The sequence below is a fragment of the Psittacula echo genome (assembly GCF_963264785.1).
Source record: "Psittacula echo genome assembly, chromosome: 2".
Lineage (NCBI taxonomy): Eukaryota > Metazoa > Chordata > Aves > Psittaciformes > Psittacidae > Psittacula > Psittacula echo.
The window spans coordinates 31,709,298-31,724,660 of record NC_137737.1 but is presented as its reverse complement, the minus strand read 5'-3'; the positions used below and the strand labels follow the sequence as shown (position 1 = coordinate 31,724,660).

The window sequence follows — 15,363 nt, the reverse complement described above, 5'->3', positions numbered from 1 at the left end:
TTATCTCCAGATGTTGCTTGGGAGATTTACTTGTAGTGAGCCGTTATGCTGCTTTCTGTTCCAACAGCAGCAAGTCCCAACAATTCATAGAGGAAAGTTGGAGTGGACAACTTTTTCTTGATCCTCAGTTAACCATTTAATACTAGGATGAAGTGCTTTATCAAGGAGCAGCTTCGTATTTGTATGTCTAAGTGTTTTAAAGAGTCATAAAAAATAATGCTTTTTAAGGTTTTTAATAGGACCAAAATAATTATTTCAGCACAGGAAAAAATGGCAGTTGAACCATTGTTGTACTCAGTAGTTTTAAGGATTCTAAAATAATATATTTAAAGAACTTTTGTTTGTTACAGATGAATATTACTGTGGTAAAAATATAAAAGTACTGCTGTTTCTGAAAACTCTGAACTCTTTATCTATATATAGTAACTTTTTAGACAGATTTGGACAAAAGTACATTTAGATTTTTTAGCAGGTGCATTTTGTACTGTAGGACTTACTTAGTACGCAGAAATTCAATTATGACCATGCAGTAGAAAACACTTTTTCCCCAGTTTCAACTTATTAAGAGACATATTAATCCGTCAGCATGACTGTTACGAAGTTACTCAAAATTTGAAAGTGAAAGCCACTGAAAGTGCGGTCTAGAACTCCAGGTTCATCTTTTTCGTTAGTGTTAATTGCATCTGCTTGCTTGAAAGTGTTTGATAATCTTTTTAACCATAATACTAAATTCTGACAGTGTATAAGATGCTGTTTTTTAAAAGATGTTAAAATGACCAAATTAGTTCTTCTGTTTGCAGCTAGTATTGCAGCTTGTGATACCAAGGCGTCCTGGGTTCAGCAGTAGCAGTCATTTTTTTTCTACTTCTTAGTAGCTGGTGCAGCACTGTGGTTTTGACTTTCGGCCTGGGAACAGCGCTGATAACACTGATGTTTTTAGTTACTGCTCAAATGTTTAGCTTGACCAAGGACTTTGTGAGTCTCATGTTCTGCCAGGGAGGAGGGGAAGCCGGGAGGAAGCAGGGACAGGACACCTGACCCAAACTAGCCAAAGAGGTATTCCATACCACAGCACGTCATGCCCGGGGATGTAACTGGGAGTTTTCCTGGAAGGGCACCCTCTGCTCGGTCGGGCTTGTTTCGGCGAGTGGTATTGTATTCTCTTCCCTTGTTATTTCTCTTATTATTATTGGTGGTAGCAGTAGTGATTTGTGTTATACCTTAGTTACTGGACTGTTCTTATCTCAACCCATGGGAGTTACATTCTTTCGATTGTCCTCCCCATCCCTCCAGGAGGCGGGGGGGAAGTAGAAACTGCATGGCTGACTTGCCGACTGGCTTAAACCACAACACAAGGGATGAAATAAAGTCAGTTTATTGAGAAATTCTGAAAATTTGGTTTTTTTTAATTTTGATACCATAGATGGTTACTAGAAGAGCAGCATTCCTCAGCTTTGTCAGCGTTTTCATTATGGTTGCTACTTAATAATAAGAAAGTAGGTTTTCATTTCTAGTGAGCTGTAAGCTATTGAATTTTTTTTTGTTTCTCAGTATGTTGGAACAATTTTGAACTGCTGCAGTTAGGCTGCAGAATTAATAGACAGCTATTACAATACGTGCTGTAATGTTTATATATGGAAGTGCGGCAACTCGCAGAAGGGACTGAGGTATTTATTCTGGAATTACTACCACATGTGATCAGAGCAGTGGTTATGGAACTTGCTCTGGTTTGGGCTGGATGGAGACTTGCTGTAACAATCTTTTCATTGTTCCAAATACACTTACTTGGACTAAAATTCAAATCTTATATATTTCAAAATTTAAAAATTGATCTAGCTTTACAATAGGGTTTCTTTCTGAAAATTCTTTTGCCTTCAGATCTCAGCTGAAGTAAAATAAAGTGGTTTTATTGTTTCTTTTACATTTGAAGAACAAATAGTACATTTGCTGCTGTACAGATCTGACATCTTAGTGTTAAATGGCATCATCGTGTTATCTGTGATTCCTTAAAATAGAGCAAACATATGTTGTCATTGATTATTTTTTATTTTAAGTAATTTCACTCTTTTCTGAATTGTTTAAGTTTTGTTATTTAAAAATTGAGCTACTAGCATTTGTTTTCTTCACCATCTGTTTTTGGCCTGCAAGAAACTTTAGCTGCTGTTTTTCATAAAGAATCTTTTTTTTTTTCCAAACTGTTTTTTGGTGTCAAAACCACATGCAGGATTTGCTGTCTGTCTTGTAGCTTTGCAGACATTTTATAAATACAGCTGTTCAACAGATTTGTGTTATCAATACTGATATTACATTGGTGAAATTTGATCTTTCCTTTGGTTTCTGTTACCGCTTAACCACCGAAAAGCAGCAAATGACTCTTTATAGCAAACATAAGAAGGGTTAAAATTCTTGCCTATCTTTAACAAAAAATACAGCTAAACATGTAGTTTCTAATTAATTTTGGGAGTTGCTGTTTGTTTCGTTGAGTGTTATTAGACTGAATTTAAACTTCAGCTGCTAGGTCCTAAGATCTGAGTAGAAATTACTTATGGTGCATTACCAAATTAACTGCTTAAAAGCACTGTTCATAAAGGTGAGTTTTGTTTCAGTATTCATATGCATTAGTCCTAACTCCTCCTAGAAAGTAAACTCTTCAGACATGTTATACAGAGTTCAGACTTATTTTGGAGCATACTGAAATTGGTCCATGCCACTCTCAGTCAAGAGCAATTACCAAGTACCTTGCACTGAAGTTTTTTTCCTTTGTGGTTAAAGGTAATGATCTGTATGGGTATAAAAAAACTACCACTGAGTGCAGCCTTTTGTTGATGCTTTCTATTGCAGCTTTGATTCTGTAGCTTTACGTGGCAGTATACACCAAGTCAGTGGCAGTCTTTGGGTTGGATTTCCTTTTTTTCAGGTCTGTTGTGTGCAAAGTTGTTTTGATGTATTTATCACTGATGATTAATAGTAATTAAGTCTGTTTTGTCCAGCTAATGCCTACCCCTTTTGGTCATTGTAACAGTATGGTGTTTAGCTTTAGCTAAATGGTAGTTAGGGAAAAAAGTAAATTGGGATCAAAAATTTGAGTTAAAAGTTTACTTTTTTTAAACCTACTTGAAGAAAGGATCTAGATTTGTATTGTTAGAAAAATAATTTTATGTCAACACATGATAAGGATGAAAATAATTGCAGCACATATATGTCATTTTCCAGGAGGAAGGATAAAAAAAATAATTGGGTATAAATGACTGATAAGCATAATAAGGCAACTATTTTAGAATGAAGATAAGACAGTTAAGTCACTATTCTAGTTTTAGCAGGCTGATGGCACATAGGTTAGAAAAGCAAATCTAACTACTTTAAATTTGCGAAGAAGCATCAGTGTTTGAAATAAACTGAAGTTATTTTGCCACGTGGATTGATGACAGTATTATTGCTTCTGTGGTGGTAGGTAATTTTTAATAAGTACATTTAGGAAAATGCTAATACATTAAGAAGTCTGAAGGAATTATAAAATGCTTAATTATTCATTAACTCTATCAATAGGCTGTGTATATGTTAATGTAATTGCTTGAAAGTAGCTTTACTGACATGTATTCAAGACTGTGTTATTAGAACTTAAAAAATTACTTTCTGGAATGCTACCTAAAGCTGATACTACATTATAAAGAAAATGGAGTCACCTTATGTGTGAGCTATGTGGTCTTTTATATACATAATGAAACTTGTCTGTGAATGCAGTTTTGCACATTACCTGTCCTTTAATTCTGGAATACTTTTATAATGAAAAGAAACATTCTGCCTTCTTATTTTAATTCTTATTGATGAGCCTCCTTCTGTAATGGAAGACTGTATTTCTTAAATGGTTCCTACAGTGTTATTGCTTATTTCCGGGGTGTAGTTCTAGTCTGTTATGCAGACCTCTGTTTCTGTCACAAGGGGAGTTGGAGCACTGTTGCTATTTTATTACAGTGAGTGGGTAACGAACCAAAGTAACAAATCATGTTGCTGTTTAATTGCAGAATTCAGTAATTTAACTGATCTGCAAGCACAGATGTTGACTTGATCATTGTATTTGATGGATAGCTGAATTTAATCTCTTAGTATAAGAGTCTCTACTGTGTTTTAAGTGTTGACAGTGAAATCATACTTTTCTCCATTTGAATAACAGATAAATGTTTGAAGTGAGGCATATGCAGAAATACCGTTTTGTGGTGATAAGCTCTAAGATTTTCCTTTTTGTCATTTGTAGTAATACTACTCTTGTGCAAAAATTAAATAACAAGCTTTTAAATCACTTTAAAAATGCTGTTTTCATAAATTTGTAGTGATTAAGTATGCATAGACATCTTAAGAATCATAAAGATTACATTGGATATACTAAAGAAGAATGGAGAAACTGAATGATTGAGTCTAGCCGTAATTTAAAACCAGTTAAAAAAGAGAATGCTTAAAAAGTTTAATATACTCATCGTTCATCAGTATGGCATCTCAAAACTGTCAGTCTGTGCTCTTCAAACCATACTTTGGTTTTGAAGTTGTAGAAGGCCTTTTAATCTCAGACCTACAACCCCTAAAGTATGAAAGTAGTTTTGTGGGTTTTGTGGGTTTGGTTTTGGTTTTTTTTTTAATGATTTCATGTGTGTAGGTTCTCTTTTAGTTGATTTGGGTGCTGAATGCAAAGTAGAAAAGTGGAGTGCATTTTCTGGACTGGATACTACTGGCAAAATCAGCCTTGAAAAAATCACACACACTCCCATCCTCAATTAATGTTCATTTTCAGACTAAAGAGAAGGAGAAAGATAGGAAATATCCAAGAGAAGCCTTAAATGCTCACGAATTCCTTAGCTTGTTGCATTTAACTTGAAATATCTTTTATTATTTGAAAAAATGCCTTGAGTTTTTCTATGCCTTAAGTTTTAATTTGTTGATTGCTTCAAGTGTTCTTTTGTTACTTTCCTTCTTAATGGATAGCCTGGAAGAACACAGTGTTGCAGAATAATTAAGTAAAACAACCTTTTTATTCTTGTTTTTCAGTTGCGATCTAAGACAGTCACATAAAATGGATCAGTTCTTATAGTTATAATCTCTTTAAATTTAAAATTTTGCACAATCTTTGCAAAAATATTTTAAGCTTTCTTGGTATTCTCAGTATCATTTCTCTGAATGGGTATGTGTATATTTTTCTTGCTGAAATCATAACTGACAACTATCTACTTCTACAATTGACTTTTTTTATATTGTTGTATCATTTTTCATGTGTACAGGTTGCTATGGTGTTGATGGAGAGAGTGATTCAATTATGAGCTCAGCTTCAGAAAATTCCACAGAACCTTGGTTTTGTGATGCATGCAAATGTGGTGTCACACCTAGTTGTGAATTGTGTCCTAACCAGGATGGCATCTTCAAGGAGACTGATGCAGGCAGGTAGGACTGAAGAAGTGGTATTTTGAATTGAAGTCATCATACGTTTAAAACATTGGGTTTTTCCCTAGTCTGTTCCTGTTGAAGACTGTCACAAATTAAACTTTGTTGTTGATATCTTTTCTGTCTCTTTGGATAGTCATCTAATTTTTTGTGTTCTCATAATACTCTTCATGGCCATTATAATATTAGGAAGATGTTGTCTTAAGGTGAATTAGTGCAGGAAATTTATGGACCTATGAGCAAAAGATTTACCTTGGTGAAGTGAAGATCACCATTTATTTCAGACACTGATAAACTCTGTTGTTTAGTATGAAGTCACCATGTATTTTTATCACCATATTATCAGCGATGTCCAATTTATGGCTGGTGTTACTCATTTTGGTGGTTGGTTGGTGGTTTTTTTTCTTTGTTTTTAACTATAAGTTATTTTTCCATACATTTTATAGTTACGTAAATTGCAGGTGTGTGGTAATATACAAAGCTTTCAGATGCTGAGCCTGTCATAATTCTGTTGATTGTGTTAACACAGGAAGGCATATCTGTTAGAGATGTAGAAATATGAAATTCTGAAGACATATTTTACAGATGATAGATAAGTTGGAAAGAATCCAGTTAAATATTCACTATTTGTACAAACACTTTAAAATTTAGAAATGTCAATGTGTTATTGTAAAACCTTTTGTGGTTTCTACATTATCAATTCATAGACACATTACTATTTACACTTAGCTACTTAGCTTACTACACTATATATTGTAGAACTACATCTTTAGTACTTGCAAATTGTAAAATATAACCATGTCCTTGCTCAAACCCACTGGTTTGTAGTGGTCTTCATGGATTTTCCTACTCCTTATGAAGAGTTCCCTAGGTAGACTTGCAGTAAAGCTAAGAGGCAAGTTAAAGTAAAAGTTGAATCTTATAATCTGTATTAGTACACTTTTGTATATGGTATCACATAAATATACAGCTGTCTTGTAATGTTTGTATAAACATACCCATATCTATAATTTTTTTTTTCTTTTTCCAGTTCTTCAGTGTTTTCTGTAATTATCTATTTATTTTCTTTCTTGTTGTGTATTAACAATGTAACAGTCTGGTCCTGCCATCATTAAAAGTTCAGCAGAGCTCAGGATGATGGTTAGAAAAGCTTTTTTGACTTACTGTGTTGTCTGTCTTCAGAAAAGTAAATATGGTATTAAAATGTCATAAGTTGATTCAGGTTTTATGGATTAAATTGAACATGCCCTTGCATTTCTCCCTTAGTTTGTGTTTTTTCCTCATAGTCAAAACAATTTTGAGTTTGTCATTGTTTTATTCCCAGCATAAGGGTGTTCATAGTACTGAACTTTGACCATTTGATGCAGATGCTAGCAATAACCTTTGGAGGCTTCTGCCTTTCTCTGCTGAATATACATTGAGCTCAATTTCTCAGTTTGTTGCTGAGATGAATTTTAAAGATACATGCATACAGCATGTAAAAGAAATCTTTTTTATTTTTTTTCTTTTATGTCTTCCACCTGCATCTTGTAAACAGGGTAAAATGAAAGTAGGAGAAAATACTGTGCTATTAAAAACCAAAAAGTTTAACAAGAGAGTCAGGATTCTTAGTGAATAATTTTGACCCTATAGAAGCAGTTGTGCTGCTTTTTAAATGCTTTTGGGGTTCAGGTCCTCAGTTTCTGGTCTGTCATAGATTCAAGGGTGTCTGTGCATCTTCTTTGTAAAGCTGTTGCACAATTAAACAAATTGTACCTTTCAGTTCTCTCTTCTGTTTTAATAATAATTCTGCTATATGGAAAATAGTGTTTTTAAAGACTGAAGTCAGTTGCCTATCAGTTAGGTAATGTGAGAATCAATATCACCTCGCAAATTTTATTTCAACCTTTTTATTCCTGTGTTCTATAAGGCAATTTAAGCATTATATATGTAATTTCCTATATAACTGCAGTAGAAAGTACAGTCAACATTTTAAAAACTGATTGTTTCTTCTTGTAAAATGCTGGTAGGCTTTTGGTTAAAGTGTTTTCTCTGTGATGCTGGTTCTCTGTGCAGAAGCACATTCTTGCTTTGGTGATTTTGGGCATTAACACAATAATTCACTATTATTATTATTGTCTTTTTACGTGCTAGATAATGTGATATGGCTATCGTGAATAGGCATGAGGTTATTCTCCCGATGAATAGAGCCTATGTACTAGAAAAAACAAACACTGTCTACCATGTGAAAATTCCTGTGCTCTCTCCTTCTATCGTTTATTTGCAAATTTGAAATTTCAAGGGCAACGGGACCCTACAGGCTAAGGGTAAAGTCTTGGGGCAGGCAATGTCCTTTATGTTTTCATTGTACTCAGTAAACTGCAATCCATTTCAGTTCCTTTCTTGAAATACTAGCAGAGGCAGACTACTGAATTCATTAACTCACGATTGTTCTCCACCCCCTTATCACCTTATTTTAAAATAAGTTCTTCATATACATTGGTGTTGGAAATTACACACACCAAACCTATTCAGCTTCTCTACATAATGAAGTTGGAATAATTTTATTTCCTATATGAAAGGTGAATCATAATAATAATAATAATGAGGTGCTTAATTTCTCAGCAGAACACTTTTCACATTAACCTGCCAGTTTCATAAGCATAAATGTGAATTTATGAAATTTTATTTTGCAAAATGCTATTATCCAAGAATATGAATTCTGTCCTTGTTTTGGTATGGAGTTCTTTGATAATCAACATCTGTCATCATCTCTCCAAGCTAAATGGGTGGTAAAGTAACAAGGAAGATTATTCTTCTTTGATTACCCAATTTGTCTTAATTACAAGCTTCTAAAACATGTGCAGCTAAACAAATGAGCAAGAAAATATTTAGAACTGGTATTAAAAGCAGCTGAAATTGCTTCAGCTGTGAACTTGATTGACTTGTGTATGTTTTTTAATAAAGATTCAGGTCTGAGTTCGCATATAGGTGGTTAAAGAAATGAGGCACTTGTGTGCCAATCACACTGAAATTGCAGTTTAAATCTGTAATACTGTAACACTTGGGTGACATATACTAAAACATTTTGAGAAGGTCAGTATGAAGCAAGCAGTCAGCTGTTGGTTTTATCATAGATAAACTCCTGCAGAGTGCAGCAGCATTTAATACACCAGTGGAGCATGAGAAAACTGTGCAAATTAAATTGAGAAGCAGCTGCTTGTAGAAGATGAGTATCTTCATATTGAACTTTGGAAGGTACATTTAGGAGGCTGTATTAAAACTTAGTATCAAAAATCTCCAACCAGCATCTTGGGTTTTTGTAAAGAATAGTGATTGTGGAGATACGTAATTTCTGTTTATACAAATTTGGTCTATATAACACATCTTAAATCAGTGGTATAGAAAAGAAGCCCTACAGAATTTCTTTTGAAAACAAGTGGAATATGCTCATTTAAGTGAGATATTTATGAGATATAAATGCTTAATATATACCAAAATACACATTTATGCACAGAGATACGCTTTTTTGGAGAAGAATATTTCATAAAGGTATGGTAGTGATTTAGGCCAAACTATTGCCAGTTCTGGATAGAGTGTGGAAGCGCAGAGATGGTACAAGGTGCTTCATTGCTCCCTCACAGGAGTATGTTGTGCCTCCATTACTTTTGTGGGGAGGCAGACAGAAGATACACTTTTCATATGCTAACAGGAAGAAACTTATTTTTTGCATGTAACATTGTATTGAATTAAGGCATTTTGCTAACATGCAGGTGTGTTTATAATAAAATAATATCATATATAATATATAATATAATAATGTTTATAATAAAACCAGTGATGAGCTCTACTCCCTATAAGCAGCAAGAGGTTTGGCAGAACATTTGAGTATCTCAGTTTGTTCTCTGGCAGCTAGCATGGTGTCGTATTTGTACCGTGTTATTAAAAGACAGGGTTGTAACTCATCTTTAAATTTTCTTTGACTCTTCCAGTAGTTACAGTGCTATGACCAAATAATTTTGTGGATGTGGTGAACCTTGTTAAAATCTGTTAAGGCAAAGCAATGCTGTTGTCACATGCAAATGTGTATTTGGGATATACATTATTCTCATTGTTTAAACATTTCACGTTTTAAAGGGAATATGCCACTTAACATCTCAAACACGAGTGGTTTAACAATAGAGTAAAAACTTGTTTTTAAATATGCAGGTGAAAAGAGTTGTCAAGTGTGACGCTATGGATCAGTCAGTGTTGTGGCTTATGTTAGATTTACTGAGAAATTTCTTAGAAACCATTAACTCCCTTTGTAAGTAGCTTTGTTGCTGGATTTTTTCTATTATCCATTTATTAGCCTGGACTATTTTTGGGGAAAATGCTAAATAAACAGTGTGTCTACCAATTTTGTACGTTGCAAAATCATTGTTGTCTTTTGTAAAGACTTTAATGTATTTATGGTTTTGACCTTGCTGCTAAACTTTTGATACCTTGCTTTTTTGGAATTTCTGTCATATATATTAACATGAAATGTAATAATTCTGGAGTGTGGTAAATTTCAGCCTTGTAGGTCTAAGGACCCCTGATCAGAAAAGTGCTTTTTTGGGAAACATGGGAAATTGGGGTTACATGTAGCTTTTGATTAGTATAAGCATCAGTTTTAGTATTTCTCTAATCTGTAGATAGCCAATTAATAACAGGTTAATAAAAACATACTGTTTAAGTGCGTCTAAAACCTTGGGTCTTACTGCTCTGGTCCCAGTTGATTTTGGGTTTGGTTTTTTTTTTTTTAATTGACACACAAAGCAAAGGATAGGGAGAAGGGCTCGGCTAAACAGTGGTAGAAGATTGGGGGGAAAAAAGCCCAGCAGGTCTGTGCTGAATCGTATTTAAGGAGCTGGGAAGATTGCTGTATGTGAGTAATGAAAAAGCCAAGGGAAGAAATGTTTCTGGCATCGTTGTGAGTCATCTTGAGTACAGGGAGTAGATTTCTGTGATTCTGTTAGAAGTTTTAGTCTTCACCAGTTGATACGTTTACTATTACACCTTACTAACTGGGAAGATCATTAGGTGCTGAATTAACATACTTTCTAAGAGTTAAACACAGGATATTTCAACACAGTTATATCCAAAGTCTAGTTGTATCTCGTGTCATCTGGGAGCTCGTAGGTTCAAAGTGGTAGTTACAGACCTCTGCATTTGTAAGGCTGTCTTCTTGCATATTTTAAGATGACAGAAAGTAGCAATCTTAACTTTCTGTCTGCGGCAATCTGGAGCCACCTAGTGACTTATCACGGGGTGGCAAATAGTTTCTGGAATTTTGGTAATGCATTATTTTGGGGAGGAACACTTTGGGTTTTGGAGTAGTTTGTCTCAGTTGATTTGAGTCATACATGCTGTGTTTGAGTTTGTCACTAATTGATGGTTTGTGACAATGACAGCTGGATCTTTTAGAAAGTGTTTGTTACGTAAGAAGAAGAAAACGTGTGTTCTGCTGCAAGGCTGCCTTATGGCAATTAAGAGTTTCAGGAGATTACAAAGATTTTTGTCAAAGGCAGACTTGAGGCTGAAGCCTTCACCATTGTGTTATATTTGATTACTGGACACTGAGGTCCAGATTCATGCTGTCTGATTTTATGCCACTTAGAGCTGAAGATTTGGACCTGTTACTCTTGAATTTGTTTATGACCAGTAAAGAAGAGTACAGCTGGATGTGTTTCTGGATGGCCTGATCTAGTTCAAGATGTCCCTGCTCATTGCAGGGGGTTGGAGGAGATGACCTTTGAAGGTCCCTTCCCAAACTATTCTATAATTTTGTTCAACATCTTTGTTGGTGACATGGACAGTGGGATTGAGTGTGCCCTCAGCAAGTTTGCCGATGACACCAAGCTGTGTGGTTCGGTTGATACGCTGGAAGGAAGGGATGCCATCCAGAGGGACCTTGACACGCTTGTGAGGTGGGCTGATGCCAACCTTATGAAGTTTAACCATGCCAAGTGCAAGGTCCTACACCTGGGTCGGAGCAATCCGAGGCACAGCTACAGGTTGGGCAGAGAAGAGATTCAGAGCAACCCTGCGGAGGACTTGGGGGTGTTGGTCGATGAGAATCTTAACATGAGCCGGCTTCAGTGTGCGCTCACAGCCCAGAAAGCCAACCGTATCCTGGGCTGCATCAAAAGGAGTGTGACCAGCAGGTCGAAGGAGGTGATCCTGCCCCTCTACTCTGCTCTTGTGAGACCCTGCTTGGAGTATTGTGTGCAGTTCTGGTGTCCTCAACATAAAAAGGACATGGAACTGTTGGAACAAGTCCAGAGGAGGGCCATGAGGATGATCAGGGGACTGGAGCACCTCCTGTATGAAGATAGGCTGAGAAAGTTGGTGCTGTTCAGCCTGGAGAAGAGAAGGCTGCGTGGAGACCTCATAGCAGCCTTCCAGTATCTGCAGGGGGCCTACAAGGATGCTGGGGAGGGACCCTTCATTAGGGACTGTACTGATAGGACAAGGGGTAGTGGGTCCAAACTGAAACAGGGGAAGTTTAAATTGGATATAAGGAAGAAGTTCTTTACTGTTAGGGTGATGAGGCACTGGAATGGGTTGCCCAGGGAAGTTGTGAATGCTCCATCCCTGGCGACGTTCAAGGCCAGGTTGTACAAGACCTTAGGTGGCATGGTTTAGTGTGGGGTGTCCCTGCCCATGGCAGGGGGGTTGGAACTAGATGATCTTAAGGTCCTTTCCAACCCTAACTATTCTATGATTCTATGATTCTATAATTCTATACTAATAGGTGTAACTGTAACAATGCAGGGTCTGACTGATTTCTGTGTTGTAGGTACTTCATAGCTATATGCTTAGAGCTCATTGTTGCTGTGACTAGTTGTATAATTTTATTCCTCCCCTTCCACCCTCCTACCCCATCATGAAATTATCTGTCTGCCTTAGCTTTATAAGTAATATTGAAATCTTTGTGTGTGTTTGAAGTCACATGAAAAGCGGTGTGGAGCCCCACATGAGAGCCATCAGAACAAAAAGGTGATGGTAGCCCAGCCCTTGGTCCAGACAGGCAGAGCAATCCCAGTAGCTTTGAAAAGCCTTACTCTGTGGTTAAGTGTATGAGCTGCTGAATTCCAAAAATGCGTTTTCTCCCTACTTCTATAATGTACTTTCCTTCAAGCATATTTCTTCTAGCATCTGTAACATTTACAAGGCACTTTGATATCTGCAAATGGTAAGTATAATATAGGATCAAAAGGTTGATAGGAGTAACCTAATTTTATTTGCTGTTTTAGGTGGGTCCATATTGTTTGTGCCCTCTATGTTCCAGGAGTGGCATTTGGAGATATCGACAAACTGCGGCCAGTAACGCTTACAGAAATGAATTATTCAAAGTATGGTGCCAAGGTAAATTTAAAAGAGATGTTCTGCCAACAAGTAGCTTTATTTTACATTTTGACATATAATAGAATAACATACGTCTTCTCAACTTTTTCTTGTTTTTATCAATCGCAGTAGTTTTCAGGACTAAAAATGGGATGAAGTTTTTTTATGGTTGTTATATCATTGCTCATGGCATTGCTCTTCCCTGCCTTTTTCTTTCTATTTTCCTTACCACTGTTCTTCATAATTTCTGTCAGTGTTTTCCCCCTAATTTCCCGTATTTTTTTGCACAGGTGGTAATTCCTTTCTTTTTTAAAGTCAGTTAGAAGCAGATTGCCAAAATGTGGATGGAAGTTGAAGAGGATTTATGGGATGCGAAATAGAGAAATGGAAGATCAGGTTGATTAAGAAAGTGACAGATGTACATTCAGGAAGAATTGCTTTAGGGTCTATATAATCATGGTCTAGAGTGTATATAAAAAGGTTGCTGCAAATCAGTATTTTAAAAAAATCCACAACAACATGGAGCCCTCAATTTGAACAAAAAAATGGCTCTAAAATTAAAATGGGTTTGCATGTAAATGTTTTGAAACCAGATAGAAAGTGATTGTGCACAAACAATGCAGAAAACCCTTGCAGTGGACAGAAGGCAGTGCTCCATAATTTCAGTCATCCAGAGCACAGCTCTTTATTTGTTTGTCCTCTGAACTTGTCGCAACTGAACATTTGCTGAGCAGCCATGTTGGTTTATGATACCATACTTATGTAATTAATTGTGTATGAATTGCCTGGGAGGGATTTAGTTGTTGCTCCAAAGGGAAATACAAGACATGGAAGTTCATATAAAAATTCATCCAACATGCTGTTTAGGTTGTTTAAGCACTTTTTTCCATTGCTTGTTGAATGTGAAATCAATAGTGGAGGTTGGGAAGGGGTGAAATTTTAAGTAGTGTCAACTGTTGGCAGCATAATTGGTTTCTGTACCATACAAGAGTAAACAGACCTGATCTGGTTTTATACAAGATGTAAATTGTTAAATATTAGACAAAATGTGCCTGAAATACTTACTGTGGTATTTTCCACCCTTCTGTAAAAGGAGTGCAGTTTTTGTGAAGATCCTCGTTTTGCCAGAACTGGTGTGTGCATTAGTTGTGATGCTGGGATGTGCAGAGCTTATTTTCATGTGACCTGTGCTCAGAAAGAAGGCCTCCTCTCAGAAGCAGCAGCAGAAGAGGTACCTATGGAAAGGATAGAGTAAAAAAGTTATATTAAAAGCTTGTGAAGGCAACCTGTAGTTGCGCCTTTGTTGCTCACTAACCTTGTGCAAAGTTTTTGTAAATTGGTACCAAGTTATAGGCCAAATAACAGAACAGAACTCTTTGCTCACCGGGTTACCCATCTCTGAGCAATTTTTGAAATGGTCTGGAAAAAGGGATTGAGAAGGTTAACATGGAAGTTCACTTAATAGGCTATCAGTCAATATAGATGTGAATTCTAACTTTAATTCTTGAATTTCATCTATATTTGACCTACCTGTTTATGTAGTACAGTAATTTCAGTTTCATACCAAATAGGACTGTCTTCAGAAATTAACTACATTGCTAATGCCATTTCTTCATGCATGTTTTCCAATGTTCTTCAAACTGCAGTACAGGTATATGACTTTCCTTGTGGTAACATTAATCTTAGCAATCAGAATGAAATGCAAACATTTATTACCTACTGATTAACTTCTAATACCTGTTCTTACCAGTTTTCTCCCTGTAATACCGTTAAAGCAATTGAGATTTGAAGCTCCTACTTCCAAATTCATTTTTATGGTAAAAATACTTTTAGGTTGCCAAATTTCATCCTGATATGTATCGTTTGAATTAAGCCTGTCATGTTCATAGCTGCATAATTTTAACTTCTTGTTGCCTTAGGAAGTACCACAGGTAGCACACAAACATTACTTGTGCTATTGACACTGACACTTTTGTTTCTGAAAACAGTGGACAATGAAGTGGTTCTTAAAGGATTCACAAAATACTTTCTTCTGTGAGACTGAGAATAGGAAGATAGCACAATTACCTCATTGTTGGTCCTGATAAATTATGTACAGTGTTGATTCTTCAAATACTCTGTGTGAATTTCTTCTAGGCATATGCGTTACTTGCCTTTCCACCTTAGGATTTTGTTACATGTTTTGGTTACATGTTTTCAATGAAGGCTTCACATATGTCTAATTTTAGCATGCTGCTAATTTTCGGAAGTTGTCACACTGAAAATCTAAGTGAAAATACGTTTGTAGGGAAAGCCTGTATAGGTTTCATTGGTTCATGTGTTATACATGGAGTAAAGGAAACTAAATAATGCTTATAATATTAATATTTTATTACTTTATGAATGAAGACTGCTGTAAGTTTTTCTTCTTAGTTTGTAGATTTATGATGACATTTTTACACTTTGAAAATATACTGTCAATGAAATATACTTCTGAAACCACAGTTGCTTGTGGCTCAGATAGTTCTAGTCTGCTTGCAAGGTTTACAGGTGCTACAAGTTATTACAAGCTTACAGCCATGATAATGTGCAGATCTGACGGAGAAT

At 35.9% G+C, this 15,363-nt stretch overlaps 1 protein-coding gene across 1 annotated transcript in view; it reads left to right on the top strand.

Moving 5' to 3' along the window:
* PHF14 (PHD finger protein 14) overlaps positions 1-15,363 on the top strand; it is a gene marked incomplete at both ends in the record, with an annotated part of 67,859 nt that overhangs the window by 20,936 nt on the left and 31,560 nt on the right. The window contains 3 exon segments of the mRNA XM_080639433.1: positions 5,268-5,427; positions 12,687-12,798; positions 13,871-14,008. Of these exon segments, the coding sequence (XP_080495559.1) occupies positions 5,268-5,427; positions 12,687-12,798; positions 13,871-14,008 (410 nt within the window).